The 15,186-nt window shown below is 41.5% G+C and overlaps 1 protein-coding gene across 2 annotated transcripts; it reads right to left on the bottom strand.

The window, feature by feature from the left end:
* Window positions 1–289: 289 nt before the first annotated feature.
* Window positions 290–11,472, bottom strand: LOC103179504 (lysosomal-associated transmembrane protein 4A). Of its 2 annotated transcripts, none has more exons than XM_007894828.2 (7): window positions 11,300–11,472; window positions 7,234–7,318; window positions 6,949–7,025; window positions 6,454–6,585; window positions 6,063–6,155; window positions 5,587–5,685; window positions 290–2,316 (listed from the first exon to the last, which is right to left on the bottom strand). In XM_007894828.2, the coding sequence occupies exons 1-7, from the start codon at window positions 11,393–11,395 to the stop codon at window positions 2,200–2,202; spliced, it is 699 nt and encodes a 232-aa protein (XP_007893019.1). In that variant the 5' UTR covers window positions 11,396–11,472; the 3' UTR covers window positions 290–2,199. The 2 variants fall into 2 exon arrangements, with proteins under 2 accessions (XP_007893019.1, XP_007893021.1); XM_007894830.2 differs by lacking the exon at window positions 11,300–11,472 and adding an exon at window positions 9,593–9,831.
* Window positions 11,473–15,186: the final 3,714 nt, after the last annotated feature.

The following is a 15,186-nucleotide window of genomic DNA, read 5'->3' on the forward strand; positions in this document are numbered from 1 at the left end:
AAGTGAATTGACTGTATATATTTGTGGGCGAATCTGTGCAATTTGTGTTTGAAGGAATCAACACTTCCTGCTTTAACCGTCTCCCTAGGGAGCCTGTTCAACAGCTGAAATAGTGTTTCCGTAGATTTGTTCTGAATTTAGCCCCTTTCAATCGCAGGCTGTATCCTCTGGTTTTACTTCAATGTGACGACACGTGTCTTGAGTGGCAATCTGTACAACGCTCACTTATCTCCGCTGCTAATCAACAGAACTCCAAAGAAAGTTTCAAAATAAATGGAGAAAAACAACATTTCTTTCAAAAATAATCGTATAGCCACTTTATTTGCGAAAATAACATTGCCATTTCACATAAGCAGTCAGGTAAGATGCGCGAATTGAAGATAATTACCAACTTCTCAAAATGTGAATCGCTATATTTGCTACAATTCAGCTATTTAAAGTACCACAGATTTTAAAATATGCAAATCTTTAAAATGCAAGGCCAGATTCTATGCAGTTAAAACTCAAATTTGTGCATACACTTGAATGCTGAAGAGATGCTGGAAGCCATATGCATTCCAACCCTAAATCTTATTTCTAGCAAATTGCAGATTTTAAGCAATATTTTAGCATTTTGATCGTCTAATGAACCCAACTGCTTAACATCAGGCACAGTGCAAAGATGCAGTGTTACAGACACACAAAAAAACTATCAGAAGGCTGTTAATCAAACTAACACGCTTAATAGAAATGAGCAACATGGGATGGTGCATTTCAAGCCACTTGGCAAATTTGAAGCGGTTTCATTGCGTTCTTAAAAAATGGATTTGAAAGAGAGGAAAGGGAATCTTTACCATAAGAGCACTGCCAGAAATAGATTTGAATCAATACTTGGTTGTTTGAAACATTCATTTGGGATTACACTTGACAAATCATCCAGAAAACAGCCCATATCTTGCTAATCTGTAGTTTTCATAAGTAAAGTTGAATGTTAGCCCATTCTTCATTTTATCTCTTTAAGACAAGCCATGAATACGAATGATTTGCACGCTTTCGTTCTGGCTCTCTTTTCTCTGGGCTATTTGAATTTGTTGACTACAATGATAAAGAGAACTACTTCTCGCAGGTTCGTAAAAGGGTTTTGTCTTGTTGATTCTCAATTGGAAAACCGATTATCCATAAGGTTATCAGGATTGAATTTGGAGGAATTTGTACCTGGTATTTTACAAGAATGAATTTGGATTAAAATCTTCTCAAGTCTAAAACATGGAGAATTAAAGTTTTTACTGATAACTTTCTGGCTGTCACAGACAACTGCAAAGAGTCTACTGATCAAACCAATTTATTTTGGACTGACAGTCGATTAGTAGAAGATAATTAAGTTGCAGTGCCCCACAATATTTAAGTTATGATTCAAATCTATTTAGTCAGTGCTCACAGCATTTATTTTTCCGCACTGATATTTGAAGTTAAACACATTCACTTATTAATTGCTGAATTCATTTGTAAACACATACCCTGTCAACTGACATCCAGAAATGTGCATCAAAGTAATATCAGGTGACACTGGAGTCAATGTGTTCTTTTATGCGGATGAAGATATTAAAGTTAAAATATCAGATCATAAAAAAATGCAATGGGATTAAGCTTTTATCTCTTATGCAGAGAGTTTAAATGAAGAAAACATGTCTATTTGAAATCAGTTCTTGAAGAAATAGCTGTTTGAGTTGTGTACCAACCTACACATTTCATCTTCTATCAGTTAAACAATAAATCGCTAATCTGAGTGCAACACATCTAAAAAGATTCAGCAACAGATGCCTATGTGCTGATGCTAAAATATATTGCGGTCTGCACAAATATCAGGAATGTTAAAAAAAAAGTGACAAAGTTTGGCTCAAATAGTTAAAAGGAGAGTTATTTAGGAGGTAGTATCAGATAATCTAGAAGAATAAACTGTGGGTCGTATCTAAACTGGAAGGTTTCAAGGTCACAATTTCGATTTTAAATGACCAATACAAAATAAATGTCAATTCTCTCGTTCAAAAATAAGAAATTACACTGGTTCAGAACTTTTGTGTCAAGGGATGTCTCAGAAAACAGTCAGAAAATGTAATACTGTTTCTAAACTGGGAGGCACATTACATGGTACAATAACGTTGCATACCAGCATTTTGATAGTTACAGCTTTATGCAAATAGTCACTAAGTGGCAGCTGAGCTACATTGCTCTGTAAGCCGGGGGAGGCTCGTAAAATAGGAATTCCTTTGGTGGCATCTTTACAATTTCATCATATGGTGGCATCTTCCCAATGTCTTCATAGGCCGGTGGGTTGTTCTGAATCCAAAACAAAACCACATTGTATTATACATTCGTTTCAAATGAGAGAGTTTTGCAAAGTTTGCATAACAAATGGAAGAAGGAATACACTGCCTTCAGATAAACAGTCTTTATGACTAAACCCAATGCAGTTGTCCAAATTACCTTATGACACAAACCAGAAAGGCTCCACCTCATTATTTCTCTCCCTCCCCACGCCCCCCACCCCCACAACTCTGTTGAGGTATGGATCAGTGGCCAATGGTGGCCCTGGTAAGCTAACGGAGCTTCATCTCCCGTTGTACTTCACAAGTCAAACAACGGGCACAGCAACCAAGGCAGCGGTTTCCTCTTGTCAGCCTGCAGACGCTGAGGAGACACTGTAGCAGGTCACCAAATGGAGATCAGGGATTAATGCACCTCATCACAAGGATCAAGTTGGCGATGTTCCCGGTTTGTATGGCTCAGTACTGTGCCATGTTGCGCACAGACACGCTAAGCTAATTTCGAAGAATAAAAGTAAATGCACTATGGTGCTGAAGCATACAGCTGAGGAAGGATTGAAATCTCATCTGATCTCAGTTGCGCAATTAAGACTCAGCAATGAGGTGGGGAAAAAACAAACCACTTTCTTAATTGCTGTTTCCTGACTCTTGGTGGAAAGCAGGTGCAGGGGAAATTGAAACCCGTGTGATGTGTCTCATGGATTAATGGCAAGCCATTATGCTCACAGTCTAACTTTCACATATAAGCAATCACAACTTGCTCAAGGAATTGCAGGTTTGCTAAAACTAAAAAGAACTGCATCCTTGTGCGATTGACTACTTTTAAGCAAAAATCTGTTTAAAAAATTATTCTTAAGAGCCATGGAAAAGTAGCCTTCATATAGAAGAAGCCTTCAGGTAGATTAAGAGTACACTAACAGTAGTAACAGACTAGTCACATTAACTGTACATTTTCTGCCCTATGTTCATACATATTAAAGGCAAGATTTATATTCTACAGACATAGATCATTTTTTTAGAACTCTCTATGCTATACTCACTATTTCAAGCACTCTGAGACGCTACCCTGCGTGAGGGGTATATATTTATTGCAAGTTGTTGTTATTTAACTTTGTCCTCCTAGTTGAAAAACCCAAAAACAAGAATATTTTACAAATTCAAGATGGAATCTGACAACTGAGACTGTAAATAAACTGCTCTAATGTCCAACATTCATGAGTTATATCTACATTCTGCAAGTATACATTTTGTCACTTCCATTGATGTTTGAATTGAAGTCAATGGGTAATTCTCCCTATAGATGAAAGCTTCATCTCTTCTCCCACAACTCTCTTCATTATTCATTCTAACTCTTCTTCCTACAAGCTAAGTAACTGTACTGTGAGGTGTTTCATTATTTTTCAATCATATACATGTATATGTTAACCGACTTTACGTTTTAACACATGTTTTGTCACTAAGGGATAATAAATCTACTCCTGTTTCATTAAGGTGGGATTTAGACTTATCCCTATAATTAAAAGTATTTGCAAACTAGACAATGAAAAACACACACAGGTTTATTGGTCTTTTCCTCATGTTTTACAGTGCAAGACCATATGTGAATGTTCAGTACATTGCAAAACCTCAACATAACTTCTGTATTCTGTTCCGGTGACACACCCAAAGCATTCTAGCACATCAACACTTTATCACACATTTCTATATTAATCCCAGGACTGTTTCTAAGCCTTCCTGTTCTATTTCATTCTTACCACCTGCTTTTAATGCCTACACATTCATAATACTTTACATCTTCCCTATTTCTTCTCAATCACACTATTATAATCCCCTTTTTTAAATCCTGTCTCTAGTGCTCCCTTATTTTATTTAGACAGTTGACACTACAACAGATTACGCTTGCAGCATGGCATCCATGATCTCCCACAATAGAAATTGGGAGTTAATGTAAGATTATGTAAATATGCCCTCCTGCTATTCATACTTCACTTTTTATACAAGTGACGTCTTCTAAAATTTTAAGAATGTGAGCAACACTGGAAGCTGCACTCCCGAATCAGTTGCCAAGCAAAATTCAAAGAAGACATTGCTGTGGCTTTGTAAACCCATACGAGCCAATGTTGTATGTCGTAATGCTTTATGACTTGCACAAATAAACTACAATGAATTTTACAAAAAGGAACCATTTACAGAGACTATAAAACATCTCGCACCCCTGCCAGGTCTTTGCGAGCTTTTCAAACACCATTCGGATAAGTAGCAAATGAAGTGGTCCAAAACCACTGAAATGGTTGCCAACTGAAGCCTTTCTCTGGGTTAGAGATCTTGTTGCTCTAATAACAAAGAACCAACACCAGAAGGCACTCAAAGTAACACATTTGTAGGAGTTCAAATATACAGAAAACCAATGTGTTCTGCCAATGATATAGGCTCATGTCCACAACCTCCTCATGCTCAGTTGCAAATCTCAGGCGTCCCAACGCTGGGAGTTGTGGAGCGCATAAATTTCATACGCAGTGAAAGGGGCTGGCAGCACCACAAAAACTATCCATTTAGCTCCAAATGACAGGCTTGAAATGTGCTAGAGATGACCTGAGAGTAGAATGCTTGCCTTCTGTCATAATACGCCCCAAAAGAAAAATACTTCCTCGTAATAACAGAGTGGATTTCATTAATATATCTGGCCTTTTTTTTAACAAATGGCTATTTTTTTCCCCTTCAGCAGCTCAGTTGGACTAGCGCCATGAGTCCGCGAGGGAACAATAATAAAAGGTGAATATCAAAAAAGTACAATGTAGATTATTTATGCTGTACTGCTAAAAGACAACGGTTAACTTCTGAAACACCTACCACAGGATACTGGTCCCATTCCAACCTTTTAAAATGCATACACAAACATGCTATCTTGGCATGTTACAAGTTTTGATTGGTATCAATATTATTCTTCCCTGAGCTCCTTGTAAGAAACTTTGAGGATGCCCTGTACTAAATATTTTATTTGATGTCTGCATTACCATAGAATTTTTATATTTTTTAAATAAAGCTGTACCCTGGTGCCCTGGATCTACTGCCCGCATGCATTTTAAAGCAAGTGCTTTGTACATTTTTTTGTAAATAACATCTGGCTAAAACAGAGTATTAAATGGTTATTAAATCTCATCCAAAATCTCATTCAAACTAAAAAACCTTATTGTAAGATGCACGGTAACTACTACCCAAATTATGGGAGAAAAGAGACTTGAAATGCTTCCCCTCCTCCCCAGGCCAATGTCAGAACCTTTACCTCTGAGCGAAACTTCATGACGGCTTGCACAAGGCTGTTCTCCTCTTCCTTTTCCTTAACGTACTTGTAGCAATTCCAAACAGATTGGATGAGGAAGATCTGCGGGGCAATCAGAACAAGAGTCCACTTAATTTGATTGAAATGGAATTAATGTTTCATACAAAACAGAAGCCTCCTGGTTTAAATTTGAGAAAAATAGTTTAAAGTCTTTTGAAGACTTGAGAAATCAAAAAGTCCTGGACTTGACAGTATACTAACATTAATCAGCAGGAGACACAGCTTTCATCTAACAGCACAACTATAACAAATAACAACAACAACTTATATTTATATAGCACCCTTCACGGCGTGATGATGTCCCAAGTGCTCAAAAGACTAAATTAGCTAACCATAAAGGTATATTTTATGCTTGTAGTTTTTAAAAAGAAATGAGAACAGAATTTTATCACCTTTACTGCAATATTCCTATCCCTTACCTTAACACCCAGAACAATTGCATACACAACTGTATACATCAACATGACCTTGATGGAGAGGCTTGATACAACATCATTTTCTGGAAAGTAAAACTTGGAGAGAGAGAGAGAGTGTAAAAAACATTTACTTTTTCAGACAAATTTACAATTATCTCACAGATGGTGTAAACTGATAACTAATTTTATAGTACAAGTAACGATAATGATCCTTGCAATGATAAGTTATTTAAGATTCCATGACAGCCTACGAGAAGGCTCCAAATTGTTTGAACACATTTTATTTCTTAATTAATTAATTCTATGATCTTAGAAATAGAAACACGTGATTACAAAGGAACAACATGTGGAAACTTTGCTTCAAACGATTTACTGATCAGGATTTTGTGCTTACCACATATGAAATGTAGTTCTTGGGGTGTGCATAAGAGGGAAGAGGAATGTACAGAGAAAGTACTTCAATGCAATAAACGATAAATTCCACTATCAAGTAGATTAAGAATGGGGCCATAAGTCTTGGACGATACTAGGAGAGGTGAGAGAAGAGAAAAAAGTAATTAGGAAAACTAAACCCCTTGTGAAATATGCAAATTTAATTTAGGAAGCTGACAATATTCTAAAATTAAGACATCATTTACAATTTTTCTTTTCCTCGAATTAAGTCTACTAATCTCATTTGAAATCTAATCACTGCACTCTAACGAGACAAAATTACTCATTAATAGGAAGAATTACAGGTTGATGGAATATATTCAGTACACATCTGATAGAATATTAAAAAAAGCATGCAGATTCTTTGGACCACCAAAGATTAAAAAAAGTATATTCACCCGCCTCATTATTAAATCCTTGCCCTTCACAATAATCACATAAAGAAAATAATCCTTACCCTGAAAATTCCATAAATTGTGACTGCACTGATAAAAACCATCAAAAGGTCACAGACGAAATATGACACATCGTCGACTGAAAGAGAAAACATTTTATACAGTATGTGTCATATAATGTCATTCACTGCACTCGGTTGTCGCTTTTAGAGAATCTCTTTTACAATGAGCCATTTTATTAAACATTTGTAAGGCGAACATTGACACTCTGAGCAGGAAGCACAAGAGAGGAAAACTGCAGAAATTAAAAGAATCTCATTTAAAAACAAAATCCATAATGTACTTACATTTCTTGTAGGCGATTTCACCAGTATAGGAATCTGGCCAGAACAATTTCACCATTTCAACTACAGCCATTGTAGACCAAGTGATCTGAGAGAACATACAATATTCTGTTAACTATTCTGTGCACATTCATAGAAAATAAATGGTCATTCAGCATTCTCTCATTTTTAAGTTAACTACAAAGTGTAAGAGTCGAGCTGACTAGATTAACTGTAAGCCTCGAGTATGTTCATTTTCTGATTGAAGTTTCTTTCTTAAATAATTTCACCATTATTTATCCACGGTCAACCATCCACACCTTCAAGAGTGAGGTTGATAGATTTTTGGTAGGTCAAGGAATTAAGGAATATGGGGAGAAGAGGGAAATTGGAATTGAAAGGATTAGTTGGGGTAAGGATCAGTCATGATCTAATTAAATAGCGGAACAGGCTCGAAGGGCTGAATTGCCTCCTCCTGTTCCCATGTTCCTATAATAATAATCCTTACATTTGATATTGTGCCCCATCACGTCATCGAGATATCTCAAGCGCTTCACAGGATATGTATGCGAAATCTACAACAAGGGTTCCATTTTGCCCTCCAACCCACAAGAGCAAAGTGATCTGTTTCTCGGTCTGTTCCCACTCAAATTGGTGATCAGGTCTTTTAAAGCAAAGAAACAAAACTCCAAAAATTAACATTTATGCCAAATATTGTTCAGATTCTTCCTACATTGGCCTACGGTTTACAGAAAAGCATTGCTTAGTAGAGGAGTATCCTTCACAATCTCTAGAACATCTTAAATCTGTTGATCAAATATACCTAAGGGCAATTACACTTCCATCTAAATGCCTGCTTCGAGGAACCAAGCTATGTCATTCCTGGAAGGAGAATGGATGGCCATAACTTAAAAAANTTAAGTTGTAAACAATGTTCACTGAATATGATGCAAACAAATTGAAGTGTTCAAACTGATCTGATCCCTTGTGTGTCACTTTATAAATGATACCGAGCTCTTCTTCTCCATAACTATCATTTGCTACTTATTTGCATTAAGACAATCTAGCTTGAAAGCTCATAGTACTCTGGCTCTCATCCCTCATCTGTAAAGAGTTTGACTAATAAAAGCCAATCATGTGTTAATTTGTATGGAAGATTCCTGCTTATTTACAATACACATTTATGTTTATTGAGAACCCTTCGTGTTGGGGGTCATCTCAAAGTGCTTAACAGTACTGGTAGGTAGGTCTTGAGATGTACCTTTATTTGGTACATAACAGAGGAATAAACTGCTGAGAAGTCTAGGATCAGTTCTGAACTTTTGATTTTACTTGATCATTTTACAACATGACAGTGTGGGAAAATAGCATCAGATCAGATCTAACACAATCTTTTGCTCCAGAAAAACACAGTTCTAACAGCTTTGCTTTTTATCTGCATGATCAGTTTCCTTCCTGTAGTTGCATTCAGCACTTGCAAACCATAGACATTGCGCTATCTTGTTGAGAGTGAGTTCTTGCACAAAACAGTGTTTAGGGTACAAGACAAAGTGTACAAGACTTCAACATCACATTCCAATAAGTTCTCATTCCATTTCAACCAAATCAATTCATGCTGTTATACAACAGGTCTATTCTAAAGCACCTCACAAGCATAGCTATAACAGAAGGATTTCAATGCAGTGGTATAATTGGCCAAGATTGAAGTTGATGACATTTTTACATCTCAGGACCCAAGACTTAAGAATAATGGTCTCAGTATAGGTTGATACTCCAGTGCAGTGCTTGGGGAGCATTGCATTGCTAAAATTGCTGGCTTTTGGATCAAACATTAATCCAAGGAGCTCACCTGGCAGTCCTGGACTTTGCTCTGCACAAAATGGCTGCCATGTCTGTCTACAGAGAGTCAGCACAGCAATTACACACAAAGCATTGAGATGCTCTGATAACCATATTTGGAATAACCCGCAGAACAACTACACCCCACCATGCAATTGAACATGCTAAAAATAAATAACATTTGAGGTTAGTAGAAAACGACATCAAACCCAAATCACCTCCAACCTGTACCCTAAACACTAACTTGAAATTCTGAAACGCAAGAAGTGCTTCCCCTTCATATGTATTTTGCTGAATTGCCCTAGATCTCCAGATGATGTCAAATCAGCTTCTGGGAATGGACATGATTTCCAAAAAATAGGCTGAAGGGTGGTTTGTGGGATCAGCTTGATGTTTAAATAAATCATATTCCATGCTTTCAAATTGGGAGTCAAATTCAAAGAGAAACGTGGAGAGGCAGAATGAAAGAGAGGGAAATGACTAAGAATAGAATGATAAGACAGTGAAGCAATTCGACAATGATCAAATATTTAAGAACATTTACCACAAGGTTAAACATCTTCTCCGTCTGTTTTAGGCACATGGATTAAAAAGAGCGCTTGCGAATTCATCTTGAGGGTCTTGTGTAGTGACCCTTGTGCAGTGACTTGTGTAGTTTGAAGGCAAACAGCAGCAGCAGCAAAAATTTGCACACAATGAAGTCCCGCAAACACCCATCTGTCTTTCGGAAGAGAAGCTAAACCCAGATCCCCCTGTGCCTGTCCAGATGGTTGTTAAAGATCTCAAAAAGAGACGGGGGGGTCTCTCCTTGGCTGGCAATCGCTCCAGATAAAATTGGTCAACCTCACACTTCATAATAATAATAATAATAATAATAATCCTTGCATTTGATATAGCGCTTTTCACGTCAGGAGGACGTCCCAAAGCGCTTCACAGAACACACTGTAAAGTGAATTGACTGTATATTTGTGGGCGAACGCGGCAGCCAATTGCGCACAGCAATGTCCCACAAACAGTCGTAGATTGAAAATGACCAATTTATTGTTGTTTTTGGTTTTGGAGGATTATTATTAGGCTCTGTGTGGAGTAAGGAAACTTGCCCAAGGTTTCGCCCTCTGCCTGGAATTGAACTCAGGTCTCTCACTTGCAAAGCGAGTGCTCTAACCACTGAGCTACAGGACTCCATGGGATGGCTGTTTGCGGGACATTGCGCCGCATGAAATTCACCTACAAAAGCACAGTCACCGCACTTCACAGTAACCGCCGTGTGAAGCGCTCCCGAGAGGTCGCGACGCGATAAAGGCGCTGCATCCGACGCCGGGTGTCGGCGCCGTTTACGAAGCCGGCCGGCAAACCTTGGATCGGAAAGGGAGGCTGACCGGGAAGAAAACACGGGGTAGTCGGGCTCTTGGGCGAGAACGGGGAGGAGTTGGGATGGGGGTGGGGTGGGGGGGGGAGGGGAGGGAGACGGGCAATGGATGGTGAGCTGGGATACAGGCCGGGATGGAGATTGGCGACAATGATCGCTGAGACGCCTCGGAGCGCTTCACGGGATATGCTGTCAAGTGAAGATCGGGATGAAGACTGGGATGCAAATTGGGATGGGGAGGGGGAGGGGGAGGGGGAGGGGGGAAAGGTCCTGTGTGTCCCCAAACCCCCCCCCCCCTCACCCCTCACCCCCTTTAATGAACCCTGACTGAAATTCCCACCGTCCCCGCGCGGTAACGGTCGGCGCGCGCGACTCCCACCGGCGCCAACCTGACTGGAGACCGTTAAAACGGGCGGTGGGTGGGGGGGGGGGAGGGGTGAGGGAAAGGGGAAAAAGGCGGGAGGACGAAAACCGACCGACCACAACAGCAGCAGCAGCGCAGTCACCGAGTCTTTTCGAGTCGTTTGTACTCGTCGTGCAGATAGAGGGAGAGGGAGGGAGGGAGGGAGGGACATGGAGGGAAGGAGGGTGATGGAGGGAGGGAAGGAGATGGAGGGAAAGAGAGAGGGAGATGGAGGGAGGGAGAGGGAGGGAGAGGGAAAGAGGGAGGGACATGGAGAGAGGGAGGATGAAGGGAAGGAGGGAGATGGAGGGAGGGAGATGGAGGGAAAGAGAGAGGGAGATGGAGGGAGAGGGAGGGAGAGGGAGGGAGGGAGATGGATGGAGAGAAGGAGGGAGGGAGGGAGATGGAGGGATGGAGAGGGGGTATTGTTGAGGAGATTTTGAGGTAATCTCTCTCTCTCTCTCTCCTCACTCACTCACCAGGTACACGGCGGCCAGCGCCAGGCAGCCGCTCCTGACATGGCAGCACAGGCAGCTGTGGCTCCCGCGGTAAGTGGCCGACACGAACTTCACCATCGTCTGTCCCCGGCGCTGCGATCCTCCTCTTTTTTTTCTCTCTCTCTCTTTCAGTGAGAGCGCCGACTTTTTCTTTTCTCTCTTCCTTTTCTCTCCCTCTCCCTCTCTCTTCTTTCTCTCTCTCTCTCAGACGAAACCCCGCAAAACTTATCTACCGGGTCTGCTGGGAGGACCGGTGGGCTCTCCTTGGAGGACCGGTGGGCTCTCCTTGGAGGACTCGTTGGCTCTCCTTGGAGGACCGGTGGGCTCTCCTTGGAGGACTCGTGGGCTCTCCTTGGAGGACCGGTGGGCTCTCCTTGGAGGACTCGTGGGCTCTCCTTGGAGGACTCGTTGGCTCTCCTTGGAGGACCGGTGGGCTCTCCTTGGAGGACTCGTTGGCTCTCCTTGGAGGACCGGTGGGCTCTCCTTGGAGGACTCGTGGGCTCTCCTTGGAGGACTCGTTGGCTCTCCTTGGAGGACCGGTGGGCTCTCCTTGGAGGACTCGTTGGCTCTCCTTGGAGGACTCGTTGGCTCTCCTGGAGGACGGTGGGCTCTCCTTGGAGGACTCGTGGGCTCTCCTTGGAGGACTGGTGGGCTCTCCTTGGAGGACCGGTGGGCTCTCCTTGGAGGACTCGTTGGCTCTCCTGGAGGACTGGTGGGCTCTCCTTGGAGGACCGGTGGGCTCTCCTTGGAGGACTCGTTGGCTCTGCTGGGATTGACTCCTCGGAAGCTGCCGGGAGCGCCTCAGAACTGTTCGAAAGATCCCTTTAGGTCTACTGGGAAGGTTCCCTTTGGATGCTGCTGGGAGTAAGGATTCCCCCCCCCCCACCAGCCCGGGAAAAAAGGCCTCCTTTTTGGGAAAGGGAGACACGAGACAACAGCAGCGGACGGCTTGGAAAGTCCCCGTCAAACCTGCGTCGCCACCAAACCCCACCCCACCCCACCCCCCCAAAAAAAAAGGAAGTCACTTCCCCCTCCCTCGCTTCCTGCGTGTAATGGCCCTCCACGTGACGCCGCCACAAAGTTCTTTGTTGAAAAACAATTTTTTTTCTCTCTGCTCTGCTCGAAAAGAAAGTTTCCTGGCGCTCGACTTCCGCACGCCGTGAATTCCCCTTGACGTAACCCTTACCACCACACCCCCACCCCCCCACCCCACCCCCGCCCTCCCCGACACCACCCCGCCTCAACGAGATCTGCCAGCGAGGGTACAAAGAAAACGTTAACACGCACTCATATATATATATATAGTGATGATAGTGATGATAATAATCCTTGCATTTGATAATAGGGCCTTGTCACGTGGTTGAGACGTCTCAAAAGGGCTTCACAGAACGCATCGGAAAACGTGGATTGACTGTGCACGTTCGGGGGAGAAACACGGCGGCCAGTTTATCGGTGTGGAACTATCTGTTTCTCGGCACACCCAAGTTGTAGACCGTTTCTGGCCTAAAATGACTGCAGTGTCAGGTGGATGCGTTGGAGGAGTCGACTTGTCTGAATTGGTGGCGTTCGGATTCAGAAAGTTAGGGGTTGAAGCCCCATGAAGACAACAACAATTTGCATTTACGTAGCACCCTTCACGTAGGGTAAAACGTCCCATAATAATGTAATAATAATAATCCTTGCATTTGATATAGCGCATTTCACGTCTTCTCGACATCTCAAAGCGCTTCACAGAATAGACTAAAGTGAACTGACTGTATATTTGTGGGCGAAATTGCGCACAGCAGTGTCCCACAAACAGTCGTGGATTGAAAATGACCAATTTATTATTGTTTTATTTTGGAGATTATTATTAGGCTCTGTGTGGAGTAAGGAAACTTGCCCAAGGTTTCGCCCTCTGCCTGGAATTGAACTCAGGTCTCTCGCTTGCAAGGCGAGTGCTCTAACCACTGAGCTATAGGACTCCGCAGTGGCAGGGTTGGACGCTGAGCTAGGGAGAAAGGAGAGGACTCATGGGTTCAAACCCCACAACAGAACTTGAGCTCACAGATCCAGGCTGACGTCCCGGGCATTCCTAGGGACAGGCCTCGCAGTGTTCTTTGCCTTTTGAATGAGGCGTTAACCCATCTGCTTGTAAAAGATGAAATGGTTCTATTGCTAAAGAGGAGGGAGTTTCTCCCAGTGTCCTGGACAACAATTCTCCAGATTACTTGGTCACTCACCTCATGGCAGTAAGTGAGACCTCGCTGCATGCAAACTGGCTGCTATGTTAGCTGACAAAAAACACTTACTACACCAGACAGTAATTACCTGTTTTATACTGCTTTGAGACCTGCTTTGAAAGTTTGGCTTTATAGCTGTTAAATTACTGTTCAATTTGTAATTCAGCCTTGTCACAGACTGTCACCTGCTTCAAATCTCGCAAGTCTGAATCTTTGATGCAGATCTTTTGAAAATGTGTGACAGATCCAAAAATGTAACCAGACAATGGGGAAAGTTTTACCAAATTAAATCCATGGAAAATGTAGCAACATTTACTAAAAAATATACAACTTCGGCCTTGCTTATATGCAATTCTGATTGCACAGCTCATAGAATGATTGTAAAGTTTTTAAATGTGGAATGTCTGTATGTCCTTAATAGCACTGGTGAATGGGAAGCAATGTAGAGTTTCTAACTGTCTGGATGCACTGACGTACATATCCTTGGAGACCATGATAGTTCCAAGAAAAGCAGAAAACCAAAGGTTTGAAGCTATGTGCATTGACATTAGGTGAGCAATAAAAAATAAACAAATATTTTTCACAGTCTAGACAGTGCAGAAATAATATACATAGTCAAATCAGCACATTATTACTAGTTGGAGGAGGCTTGCGTTCAGTTTTTTTATCTAGAAAAAATATTTCTCCCCCGATGGAAAACTTTTTATGGGAATAATTTAAAATAGAAAATAAAATATTTTTAAATAAAACTAAATACTGTTTGATACTCGATACCTGAATTTCTCCCCCATCTCCTTTTCAGATCGGTGGGGGAGAGAACCTTTCTCTGTGCTCCACTTTCAATGAATAAGTAAATATTCTTGCAATTGATTTCACACCAATAACATCAACATGCCTCAATAATCTTACAGAGAATTACTGCCAAGTAAAATGACTGCAGGCAAAAGGGGCAGCTATTTTGAACACGAATCAAGATCTCATGAACAAAGTAGCCATGAAATAAATAACCAGTTCATCTGGAGAGTTGTGGGCCAGAATATCAGGAAAAATTCCCTTTCGTTTTGAATATTCCTACAGGATTTTGAACATCTGCAACAATCAGGTGTGCCCTCAATTTAAAGCATCACCCGAAGGACGACACCTTCAATTCAAGACTTCACCAGCACTGTTCTGGGGTGTGAACCTAGACTGAGTTTGCATCCCGATGCAACCTCCTTTCCCAGAGGAGAGAGTATCAACTCAGCCAAGAACACACACTCTACATTTCGTATTCCTCATTAAAATTAAGCAAATAAAATCCCATTGCTTGTGAACAAAGTGACATCATTATATTATTTAATATTGAGCAAAGCTTGTAAATCAAACCCACGCTGTCTGGAAAACTGATGTGTGCACGCACGCCCTCGCGTGAAAACAAAATTTGGATTTGGAAATTTAGATTTGGAAATGCTTCACAAAAAGGCACAACACCTCTAAGAAAATTCTCGGTCTTGAAAGGAAGAAGAGAATCCATTTGAGTCGCCCTGAGATGAAAGAAGCAAGGGATTCTCCGAAGATGCAACCCTGGAAATACCCTCACATCAAAGATGGGATCTCTGGGTTGTTTCACAGAAGCAACCAGGCAGAGAGAACTGACAGAATAGATCT

Source organism: Callorhinchus milii, unplaced genomic scaffold (assembly GCF_018977255.1).
Source record: "Callorhinchus milii isolate IMCB2004 unplaced genomic scaffold, IMCB_Cmil_1.0 Scaffold10, whole genome shotgun sequence".
Classification (NCBI taxonomy): Eukaryota; Metazoa; Chordata; class Chondrichthyes; order Chimaeriformes; family Callorhinchidae; genus Callorhinchus; species Callorhinchus milii.

Excerpts from the sequence above, each read along its gene's own strand:
- LOC103179504 (XM_007894828.2), bottom strand. The coding sequence starts at position 11,395 with ATGGTGAAGTTCGTGTCGGCCACTTACCGCGGGAGCCACAGCTGCCTG. Across the intron at positions 5,686-6,062 it reads CAATTGTTCTGGGTGTTAAG|ATCTTCCTCATCCAATCTGT; the intron begins GTAAGGGATAGG and ends ATTGCCCCGCAG. Across the intron at positions 2,317-5,586 it reads TCATGAAGTTTCGCTCAGAG|AACAACCCACCGGCCTATGA; the intron begins GTAAAGGTTCTG and ends TTTTGGATTCAG.